Source organism: Pseudorca crassidens, chromosome 4, assembly GCF_039906515.1.
Source record: "Pseudorca crassidens isolate mPseCra1 chromosome 4, mPseCra1.hap1, whole genome shotgun sequence".
Classification (NCBI taxonomy): domain Eukaryota; kingdom Metazoa; phylum Chordata; class Mammalia; order Artiodactyla; family Delphinidae; genus Pseudorca; species Pseudorca crassidens.
Genome location: NC_090299.1, coordinates 56,398,341 through 56,411,091, shown reverse-complemented (window position 1 = coordinate 56,411,091; position 12,751 = coordinate 56,398,341). Strand labels below are relative to the sequence as shown.

The window sequence follows — 12,751 nt, the reverse complement described above, 5'->3', positions numbered from 1 at the left end:
TTATCAGTGTTAATTATTAATATTGAGATTAAAAAGAAAGGGCTGAGAGTTTGGTAGCATACTAATAGGACACTTTTTTCAACTCGTTTTCTCTGTCAGTGTGAATACTTTGCGGCAGTTCAAAGGGAAATATACACCTGAAGAATAATGCATTCAACTGGAAAACTGGGTATAAAATGTAAAAACATTAAAAAAGAGAGAAGAGAATACAGGGAGATAATGACTTCTCCTCACCTTAAATGACAGAGCGCAGGAAGAGTTGGGTTGATTTGATACCTCAGGATAGAATCTTTCTTTTCCCTCTTTTTAGCTCCTTGATATGTTTAAATGTCACTGGGTGTCACCCCTTGGTATCCCACAAAAATGAGAAATTGACTGGGAACTATTCAAGGTGAGAATATCATTCTTACCAGTCATTTTTGAATGCTATCTTTGTGAAACTAAACATTTTATGATGTTTTTATGATTACGCCATCGTGTCATGTCAAATCTACCTAGAGTTAACAATAATCACAATTATTTTATTATTACTATTTAAATAATAGTAGTAAATAATTTTATCATCAATTAATATAGTAAACATTGCTACTCTTTTACTATTTATTTATAAATTATTACGTGCTATTATCTCACTTAGTGTCTTCCACAATCCTACAATTTATTATTAAGTGGGGCTAAGAGAAGTCAGAAAATTACACTGTTAGTAAGAGGAGAAATCAGGATTTAACCCGATGTCCTTAGATTTCAAGCCTGTTTCTTAAGCCAGTACATTCTGTCTACTACATTACCTCTTCTTCTACAGGACAATGTCTTCTTTAGATTCTTTTAGATTGTGCTGCTCATTTTACTGGAAAGCTAGAAAACTGCTGTAGCATACATCTTGATTAGTTGAGACTCTGCTTAGAGATAATCTCTATTATCACTATCCATAAACACTATGAAGAAGTAGGAGTAAATAAGGCCCTCCAGAATTTTTTTTGGGGGGTGTGGACTTGGGGATACTTGGGAGGTACAGAGCCATTTTACAGATGGCTAGAAAAGTAAAAAAATGCAGTCAGACACTGGTAACTAGACACAGTGAAATGCAGAACCATGAAAATGAATCTTTCTAAGGTATATGTCTCTTCCTACAGACAAAAATTTGCAGGGCATTTGTTTTGGGGTATTATGAGTATGCCATTAACAAGTATATGAGCATCTTTGGAAAGCTGGAAGAGACAGTGTTGTTAATTCAATCTAAATGAAAACAGCAGAAACCAACAAGAACCAGATGATAGTACCTTACAGATGACTACTGAAAATTGGGTATGTAAAAGAAAGCAGAAAGTAGAGGGTCCTTTATCCCACACAAGGATATGAGTTTAGTGTCTTTTCTAATTACCCTTGGTCATATAAAAATGATGTTTCATTTCCAAATGATATTTCAAATATACTGTTATTTACTTCTGAAAGCAATGTGAAAGTCCATGGCAGATACGAAAAGACTTCCCAGCGGAATGCACCATGTTTCAACCCTCAAGAACAATGTGCTCTAAACACTAAAGCATGTGTAGTGAGGGGAATGAATAAAACAGTTAAGCCTAGTTTACATAGGTTTGAAGAAGTAAGAAAGTTTGTAAGTGTGAAATTGAAAAATATTAGCATATAAAAATCAAAATTATATTTTAAATGTCTGAGAAAATCAAAAGCATAAAATTAATTAGGCAGTTAAAATGGCCAAATTTCTGACCATTTAACTTTTTTAAGCCTGCCTTATGGATCAACTCCTATTTTCTTATTTTAATTTATTTCTATGTTATACTATTTGTAAGTTTACCTAGAGGAAAAATACATACTGTTTTGTACCTTTTGTTCGCTCTTATCTGACCAAATTTTATGCTGTGAGGTAAGAAAGTAAATGTGCTTATTCAGTTGTGAGATAACTTAGTCATAATTAATGGTTTTGAGGGCACTGTACCGAAAGCCAGATCAGACCTAAAAATGCCTCTCTTGCACAGTGTAATTTGGGGAGGCTCCAAAACTGTCTCCCATACTGACCTGCTGTTGGACCAACCTTTCCACCTACCTGGCCAGAAATCACACCCTTTGACCCGATTCATTTCTTTGATTTATGTAATACATTCATTATCTACTATTAGAATGCACGTGTGTTATATAAGTTGTGTAGAAGGCCCTAGAATTACTTCTGCTTTGCCCATATTACTGCATATTATCAAATTCACTCACCATCTCACTAAGAGACCCAAAGTTCTCTTTCTATTCAGGAGAAGAAACTTTGTAAGAAAAACTGGATGTGAGAAAAGAATCGCATATGGTTTTCGAGTTAATTTAGTTAATTGCCTTATAGATGATAGAAACAGACCCAAAAGGAGTAAGTGACCTACCCAATCCTAAACGAAAATTGGGATTAGAGGTCAAGTGGGGTGTTTTCCATATTTGAGTTGTTAAACATATTATATGATCAAGTGATACACAGTAAAACAAACTAGCTCTGCAAATATGATTCAGGGGGACTTCTGGAAGAATAAGTAGACCATGGCATGAAGGCAGGGGTCAAAATAAAAACTTACAATAGACCTAAAGAAACTCATAAACACCATTCCAAGACAGACTGAAGCCTGCTGCATAGTTAAGACAAGGGCAAGCTCTTGCATAGTCAATGGTTACCCTTAATGTGGTGGTGCTTTTAAGCCTAATATTTGGTTTTCATTTAAATTATTAATTTATTTTATCATTAAAATATCATTAATGATAAAGTATTTTATCATTACTTAACTTCCCACCATGTACTCCATATTTTAAAATATGTAATCCCATTAAATGTATTTTAATAAAATAACAAATAACCAATTTCCCCAATTTTATCAAAGGATCAACTTGAAGTAAACATACTATTGATATTAATCAAAGGAAAAAATGTTAGTGATTTTTTCATTAATAAATGCATAATTCATGAGGGTTTTTTAAAAAGTATTTTTAATGTATAATTTTCATTGTTCTTTTCCAGAGACCCAAGGGATATAAGTACCCCAGATTTGAAATGATCAGAATAGTGGGTCTCACATTAATTAATAGATTCTAGTTTCAAGAAATTACTCTTACACCGTATTCTTTCACCTAAGCTAATAAGAAAATAAAGCCTCTTTTATCATTTGGCACTAACGTGGGTTGAAATATAGGGTAAAACTTGTTATAAAGAGAATTAACCTATAAGCTCTTAATAAAATTTTACTATGCTAAAGTATAGAAGGCAGAAATAAAAGCTTTTGTAAAACGTAAGTGCATTTCACTGCCTATGTAATTAAATTTTCTTGTATTTTGGTTATTTCCTTACTACAGCATCTGTGACAATTTATTTTTATCATTAGCTGTCTCAATTTATACCCAGTTTGCATCATCACATTGGAATATTATAAAATTATTACACTGGAATTAATCTTCTAAATTTTACAAGGAAAGTTAATCCAAAAAATTGAGTTATAACTGCATTGTTTCACATAGGTTAAAATTCAAGAAAAATGTTTGAGGTAATAATAATTAGGAAATAGGGCAGCATCCAAAATGGCATTTTCATGGAAAATCCAATACAAATCCTGATTAAAACCTAACCAAGCAAAACACTGCAGATTACCTGGATTCCAATTAAATGTGACAAATGAATATTAGACAGGTTTCAACTCCAATTCTATTTATGCCAGAATGCTCCATCAATATTGAAGATGAAACTACCAGAATTCAAGCATACAATTGCACTTTACTGCTAGACAATAGTCTGAAAATCTGAACCCAAAACAACTCTTACTCAAATGTCAACTGCTACATTTGGATCACCCAAAGTGAATCACATCTCCTGTGTCATTACCTATAGATCAGGGCTAACGTGAATCACAGCTAGCAGATGACAAATGGTTACACAAACACTGAATTTCAAGTGTCAGTCACATAAAATCAGGAAAACTCAGTTACATTATTGTGTTCCTTGGCCGTTGACAAGACTGAAAACATAGTTATAAAAAATAACTAAAAGTCTTCCTTGGGAAATGTTTCTCAGTAAACTTTCTAGCCTCTCAACAAGCTCACCAGTTATGTTTTCCATGACATGTATGTTTCCTAAAAAGTAACTGCTATGTGTTTGTCTTATATAATTATGTTTATTATTAATTATTTCTTTCTTATTTTAATGGCACTGAATCCTCAAACTCAAAAAACAGAAATAACATTAAAACATGATTATAATGCCAATGATAGTTGACACCCAAAAAATAAAGATTTAATTGTACTTTATGTTGTTTATAGTGAGACAAGTACTTTTTAAAACACAAATAAAATTACATGATATCATCAAAAGGTAATGCAGATATACTAATGCCCTTAAAGTAAATTAATCCTGCCTTCCTGGGGGGTGGGGGGGTGTATACAAAACATTATTACGGTATTTTTAATTTAATTTTCACTTTCGTGCAAAGCATTTTAAACCTATTTGCCTTAAATATACATTCATCTGCATTGCAATTCATACCAAAAATTTTATGCTTATTTTAAAAAATACTAAAAAAAATATGAATTCTTAAAAACCATATCAAACTCCCATCCACATAAGCACACACCACCATACACACAGGTAAGCATGACTTTATAGCCATAAGGCAAAATGTATTTAATCTCTGGCTAATAAATCAAGAAGGTTGTCAATCATCAGACCCTGTTTAATATCATATCTGCTCAACCAGATAACAGTGTGGAAAACTAATTATTTAACATGATTTAATTTAACAATAATTTCACTTAAGGTCATTTACAATGTATTATTCTCTAATGTTGGGTTTTAATATTCATAGGTAAATGTCCAGAAAAACAAATCAGACTTTCTCCTGCTCTAATATATTCTATTTGCATATAATCACTAAAGAAACTGGCATATAACAAAAATTTAGAGTGTCTTACTTCACTTGGGGGATGAAATGGTGAAAGACAAAATTCTCTTCAAGGTTTCACTAGAAATAAAAATGTGTGTGATTCCCCTTCCTTTCCCTGCATATAACCAAATCTATTTTTATATATGAAATAATAAAGTTAGCAAGAACTTTACCATTCCATTATTTGACACAAATTTATTCTTCAGGCATCTACTTATAACCTGAAATCCAAAATATAAATCACCTAATTGTCTTTGGTAACATAAACAAATGTGAAAAGTTTCATAAGCACTACTTGCTATCTAACTTATAGGAAAGTGTAACTTAAAGGAAAGTGTACATAAGGCCAATTGTGATAATATGAGAACCATCTCACAACAGGATAAGAATATAGAGTGCTATAATCTTCTTTCCTCCCTTTCCCTTGCACAAAAATGAGAAAAAACTTATAATTAAATAAAAGGGGAGTTCTAATAGCATTTACAATATATTTTGGAGAATAAAATAATACTGTTCTTCTTTGATTCCATTTCAGTTATCACTTGAAAAGGAGAGGTTTGAAAATATTTTTCTAAATACCTAGGAGAAGAAAGAATCCAGCAAGGTGTGTTTACTGTCATTTCCTTTTACCAAGACTGGATGATTGCAATTGAAGAAATAGTTGCATGATAAAAATGAATAGAAGAAAACAATCACACAAGACCTTTCTTAGCGGCTATTGTTTAGGTATTATGGACTAGTTTAGTCTTTTCCATAACAGGTACTACTCTGATTTATTTGTAAATGTGTTCATTTCTGACAGGTTGTTTTAAAATGATGGTTCAAGTTTGGTGAATTTTATCTATAGAGTTATGTTCCTTTATTTGGCATTTCTGTACTTTTAGCAAATATTGATTATTTCAAATAAACCAGGTTTAGTGTCAGCTATTTTATTTTAGTTTTAGACTGACCTTCGCAAGTCTACTTATTACGGCTCACTAGCGTGATTATGTGTGTGATGTTGTGTTTGCCCCTACCATTTTCCATATGCTCTGCCTCACCAACACTGCCATCCGGCGTGGTCCTTTCATAGTTGTCCTCTGGGAGTGGAAGGGCACCCAGCCTTGGCCCTGATGAACTCTTACTGCTTGGTGTTTCTGACTCCTCCAGCCCGCTGTCATAGCAACTCTGCAGTGACCCCTGATGTGGGTCCTGGGGCTGACTCACAACAGAAAACGTCACTCTACGAAATGGCTGTAAGAGAAAAGATTCTGAATGTCACTAAGGTATAAGATTGTAAATAATCTTATTTTAAAAATACATAAATTACATACATTAAGGTCGACTGACAACTAATTCAATACAAAACGGTTAATATAACATGTTGAAATCTATTTGGTTAACTCTATTTTCTGAGGCAATACCTAGAGCTTAGATTTTATTATGGAAAAACTGAAAATTCCCTTTCTGAAACAGAAATAAGAAAACATCAATGTCACTAACACACACATGTAAATCTGATATTTTACTTCCACATATTCACCATTTTTCTATTCTGTAGTCTTCACTTCAAATATGTTTTACACAAATAGAATCCTTATAAAAACAAGGGTCAGTGATTTTGGAGAGCAATAAATATAGAGCTAATCCATTGTAAGAAGATTTCATTTTTAAATACTTTGTGCATAAGGCAAATGGTTTAAAACTGAGTGTTTTGGCAGTTGACAAACTACTAAAGGTATAGCTGATAAACAGGAATTTAGATGTAGTGCTAGGAAATCGGAATATATTTCTTACTTCATTCATCTTAAATATATTACCTATTGACCCTGAAAGTGTAAGGGTAGTATTGAAATAATAAACAAAAAATTCCTGAGCCAGGGAATTCAAAATAAACCAAAATTTTTAATTGTATGTGCTTTTACTATGACTAATCACAATTTGCTCAAAAAAGTAACATCATGTACAGTCTTTAAGTTGTATTTAAAGTATGATGCAAATCTTTACCCAATGGGACATCACAATTTACTATGTTACTAATGTTGGCTGGATAGAACACTTAATATATACAGAATTTAAAGGTTATCATAACTACAAAACATTTTAGGCTCATTAAGGGAACAAATTAATGCCATACATTGTCAGGGCTATGTACACATAATATTTTGGGAAAAAAATATAAAAAGGTTCTGCAATATTTGTTGGAGATTATTCTTGGCAATAGTTGTATTCATTAAGCTCTTGTATGATTTAAAAGTGGCATAAATGTACAGATTTTTGCACCTATAACTCAGACTGGTTTTTTCTAATATAAAGTATAAAACTAATGTTGCCAGAGTAGTGAGAAAGGTAAAGAAGCTTTTTTGTACTTTTAGAACTTGAATACTATTGGTAGAAATCACTAATCACAACTGGGACCAGTAGAATTTTTAAAATGTTAAGGATTATCTACATATGGTAGGTTATTAATGGGAAAGCTAAGAAGAATTGTGACATTTCCCCCAAATATATAAATTGGTTTTACTAAAGACAAACACATGGTTCCACAAATCTTCCCTTTATTTTGTCTCATAGAGAAGATTGGTCAGGAATATTGTCTTGTTCGTATTTCTAACCCAGTACCTCTCCCTCCATGTACATACTTGGAGTATACAGTCTTTATAAAATCTTTTTAATTTAATTCAAAATCAAACTTACAAAGGGAAAACATTTAAGGCACATTCTCTTTTTTATAATGTTTCACTGAATTGGGATTGCAGATTTTTAAAACAATTACAAAGTATTTCTAGTACAAACAGCATGCACACCACGGGCCAAAATTTACTGGCAACTAAATCTCTAGAAACATTTTCCTTATTTCACTAATAATTCTCATATTGCTTTACAGTAGTATGATTGTGATATTTTACCTTATTTCTTAATAAACATAGAAATCAGTTTGTATTTTCCATGCTTTATCTTATGTGTGCATATTTTCTTTTTTTTCTATTTATTACTCCCGACTGACTGCAGACTCTCTGTGAATTGTTTTATGTTTGGTCTCACCTCAGAAGTAAGACCAGTGACAGTCTCCTAAAACTATACTGTTCTGCACACAGAAGATACTCAGCAAATACTACCGAACAATAAAATGTTAATGACAATGTTGAATTTAAGAAAGGATGCCAAGAGTCATGAAAACATATTATCACTTCAAGACATAGCAGTGGGTTAAGAAAAACATACAAAAAGAAAAAGGAGGGTCAAATGTTATTTTTAATTCTATTTTAATGATTCTCAAATCTTTTAGAATCAGTCCACTAATGCAAGGAGAAAGTTCAAAATGAATACAGAAATACATAAATTATGCTAATAAATTGAAAAAGAGAAATAAGAAATTATGAGAGATAATGTTCCATCTTGATATAAAAATAGAAAAGAGGGTGATGTTTGAACAAAGGTGGAAATCTTAGAATCTGTGCTTAAATGCTACTTCTACCAAAAGTAATTATAGAATAGCAGAGACAGGTGATAGTCTATGTTTGCAATGAAAAATGTCAAAAATAAAATAATTATTTTTCTATTATGTATTATGTAATAACTACTGTGAATCTGTGCATTTTTTAAACTTATTTTATTTATTTATTTTTGGCTGCATTGGGTTTTCGTTGCTGCATGCAGGCTTTCTCTATTTGTGGCGAGCGGGGGCTACTCTTGGTTGCAGTGTGTGGGCTTCTCATTGCAGTGCCTTCTCTTTGTTGTGGAGCAGGGGCTCTAGGCGTGCAGGCTTCAGTAGTTGCAGCATGCGGGCTCAGTAGTTGTGGCTCACGGGGTCTAGAGCGCAGGCTCAGTAGTTGTGGCGCAAGTGCTTAGTTGCTCTGCGGCATGTGGGATCTTCCTGGACCAAGGCTCGAACCCGTGTCCCCTGCATTGGCAGGCGGATTCTTAACCACTGCACTACCAGGGAAGCCCTGAATCTGTGCATTTTATTTTCTTGATTCCGTACCCTATTTTAACTGTGAATATATTGATCCCCATGAATTATTGTAGGTTACATATTACATTTAACGATGGAAAGAAAATGTTGTAATTTTAAAATACTAAGATCAATATATATACTAGCAAATGCTTAGATCCATTAATAACTCTTTTTTATAAAAAGCTTTTTCATTTAAAATAATATCTAAATGAGTGGAAAATGATTCATAATAAAAATCTAAAATAAAGAATATCACACAATGGGTCATAAAATACTCCATCTATCATTTTTATCTACACGTAAAAATATCCCATTAGAGCTCTACATACAATATAAACATTACATTACTACCTCTTAAACTTTATTTTGATAAATTTAAGTAAATAAAATCTTGTGACAAACTATTTAAGTTGGTAATGTGAACCAAATTGGTACAGAATTTTGAATTCTGAAAGAGAACCCATTAATGCAAGAATTAAGTTTAATTCTAGTAATAAATCACACATGTAGATTTAGATAGATAGGTAAATAGATAGGCAGATATTTCGGGAGACAGACAAGTATTTACACACTATCCTTCATCATTGGGTTGGGTCTATTGAGAAGATAGGTTTTATGGCAGAAGTTATGACACAGAAATTCATATTATTTACATAGTCCAGATATATTGACTAAACCAGAAATGTAAGCAATGTGTTGACTATGTGACAAAGAGAATGAGTTTGCATTGTATATGTAACTATCACTTTGTTAATGACTGATACTCTGAAGCAGAGTGGTTTAAGTGATGATTCCTAAACCTAGATGTGCCTCAGAATCATCCAGAGTACTTCTGAGAAAACACAATGCAAATATCTGGCCTCAGCTTAAACCCAGTGAATCAGCATTCAGGGTGGAACTGGATATCAATCATTTCTAAAATCTCTCCAGGTGATGAAGAGGCACAGAGAGGAAGGAGAAACCCTACAGTCGAAAGACTATTTGGTCAAAAAGACTAAACTGCTTCAGGAAGCCAGCTGGTTCCCTAAGTGTTCATAAAATTTCCCTGGAGAGTCAACAGAACCATGATTTCATCTTGGGATGCAAAAGTATAATATGAAGATATTTAGTGACCTGAGGTGTCTGAGTTTTCTATTTTTCTGTCTAGGATGATAAATGACTTCATGTCTTGCAAAGGCAAGCTGGTCTATACAAAACAGGAAAAAGCAGAAGAGCTTGAGGACGAGTGTCAGCTTCCCAGATCTTTGAAACTATGAAGATGTGCTTGAAAATTGAGTAAGTAATGCAAGAAAGAAGTGTCCAAGAAAATTGTTCCAAAAATTGTGCATGGGACATTTGTGAGAATTATAAACAAGAGGGAGTGGAAATCAAAGATTTTATTAGGCAAATAAATGATCTAATTAAAGGGGTGAGATTAAAGACATGATCTGACAATTCCCTGCAAAAGAGAAGGAAGAAGAAATGTTGAGGGCAGAGGATTATGCTAAGAAAGAATGAGGGAACAGCAAAAAGAATGGCCAGCAAGGCCACTATAAAGCAAAGCTGTGTGGCTGACTGGATCTAGTCGTTATACCTACACTTGTTTTGTCCCGTTATGTCCCAGGGTTTCAAGGATGTTCCAACAATAATTCTACACATTTAAGAAACTCAAAATCTTATATTAAAACAGACAAAATATAATATGATTAAGTTTCCAATAAAATAAAGGTACCCCCAAAATGCCATGAAACCTGCTTAGGAATTTAGGGCAGGCATTGCAAAGGAGAGGTTTCTGGGTCAAGATCTCTAAAATAATTTTGATAGATAATACATATTTGAAGGCTGATAATAGATTTCATATCTGGGACCAGCAGCAAAGGATAAAAAACAGGGTGAGTAAGAAAACCAGATCATTTTTGAAACTCAGAAGCCAAGGAAGCTGTTAATTTCAGGAAAGAGAATAAAATCTTACGTGATCAAAGCCATCAGCGATGTTGAGAAGAATGCTGATTACCAAAGATCCATTGGATTCATCCATTAGAAGGGCATTTTTGCTAAAAAATCTCTGAACTCTGGGGAACAATTCTAGGAGATTAAGCCACAGGAAGTAAAAGACCCACTTGTAAATATATGGAGAAATGGAGAAAGTGGGGACAGACTACTAATTTTTAAAATATGGTATGAGAGATGTGGGGTAGCAGTTAAAAGAAAAAAAAGATTTGTGTAAAATCTTTTTTTTTGTCTTTTTTCATTGTTATTGAAAAAGTTTTGCTTTAGGGTAAATAGTTGAAGATGCAACAAAAAGGGCAAGCAAAAATATGCCTAATAACATAAGGTTGTCGGGGAATGAAAGAAATCAGAGACTGGAAGTAAACTAACTAGAATTAATGGAAAAATGAAATTAAGAATAAAATCACAAAGGCAAGGTAAACATTAAAACTCACTGAGGAACTGCATGTATGATTTGTGTGTGTGTATGCGTGTGTGTGTATGTGTTTAATGAGAAAAAATATTGTATATTAGAAATAATAGAAAAAAAAATTTATTCCAAGCAACATTATAGATTCCCCATTGACCTCAGACAACTTAGCTGACCCTTGGCTCTTGTGCCTTAGGCTCAGGGTCTGTAAAATACAGAAAATAATACCTGCCCCTTACTAACTTAAATTCTCTGAGAATTAATGAGATAGTTTATACAGAAGAACCTTAAGCTTGCTCAAAGACATATACTATAAAAGGTATTATACCTCAGGCCACAGCTATATAACTAGAGCTATCTCCCATTATGTTTTAGGTTTTGTTTTTTGTTTTTTTAAGAAAATATAGAGCTGGCCCAGCAATTTACAAAGTTTCTAAATATAATTTTAAAAATTCATATGAAATTTCAGACCTAATTTTCCAATTCATGCACTAATTTTTTATTGTTCTACATGCAAGTTATTTGTAAAACAAATAGGTACACACAGTAACACCCACATCTTTCAAAAACTATTTGAATCTAATCATTTTTATTGAGCATGAATATTTTTATATTCAATTATTTAAGAATGACATTCATCAATTATCTTTTTTTTCCATTATGACACACTAGAGACTTTCACTTGAAGACACACATATATTCAAAGGTAACTCTGGATAATATCCAATCCCTGGGGTGTGGGATGTACCTCCATCCTCATGCCAGGCCCCAGCTGACGAAAATGCATTAGAATTAACTTTGCTTTAAACTACTATAGACTGGGAACCAGTCCATTCTTTATATAATCTTTATCCATTCTTTATATAATTTTATTCACTTTCTGTTCTAGAAATCTAGAGGTCACATGGGAAGTGGATACAGATGTGAATGGAGAGGTCTTCTCCCTTCTATTCATTCCCTTATGCTGTGGGAGTCCATAAGTATGGCTGTGTCTTCCTATCCTCCTCTCCTCATTGAGAATTCTGATGAGCCCAAGGTGAGGGACATGTGATCGCCATGATCATTTCCACATAAAATCAACCTCAGAGCCTTGAAAAGGCAAGCATAGCAAATAAGGATTAAGTTGGGTGCTGTGGGGTTATACAATGTAACATATTCAATAAATGCATTTGCTTATTAATATTTTGGATTTTTTAAAATTTGGAAAACATGAACATAAGTTAAAATGGTGTATTGGTAAACTTGGGATCAAGAGAAAGACAGTCTGCATAGATGAGGAGGGGATTTAGAATATGTCTGGATGACAGAAACAATGCTTTTGTTCTAATGATAGTATTGCAAGGGGTAAGGCACTCATGAAGGGAAGAGGTGATGAGCATTTGATTCATTCTTCTTTTCTGTCAAATTTCATCTCAGCAATTGATAATGTGGACTACCAAACAGTAAACCTAAATCTAGGCAGGTTAGCTGGTTTAGAGGTCACATACAAAGTTATCAGAA

General features: G+C 33.1%; 1 protein-coding gene across 2 annotated transcripts in view; it reads right to left on the bottom strand.

The window, feature by feature from the left end:
- Positions 1-12,751, bottom strand: part of PCDH7 (protocadherin 7) — a 409,010-nt gene that overhangs the window by 213,438 nt on the left and 182,821 nt on the right. Inside the window, exon 2 of one of the 2 annotated variants that reach the window (XM_067735688.1) lies at positions 5,933-6,149. In XM_067735688.1, the coding sequence (XP_067591789.1) occupies positions 5,933-6,149 (217 nt within the window). The remainder of the gene's footprint in view (positions 1-5,932; positions 6,150-12,751) is intronic. The other variant, XM_067735689.1, reaches the window with a different exon arrangement.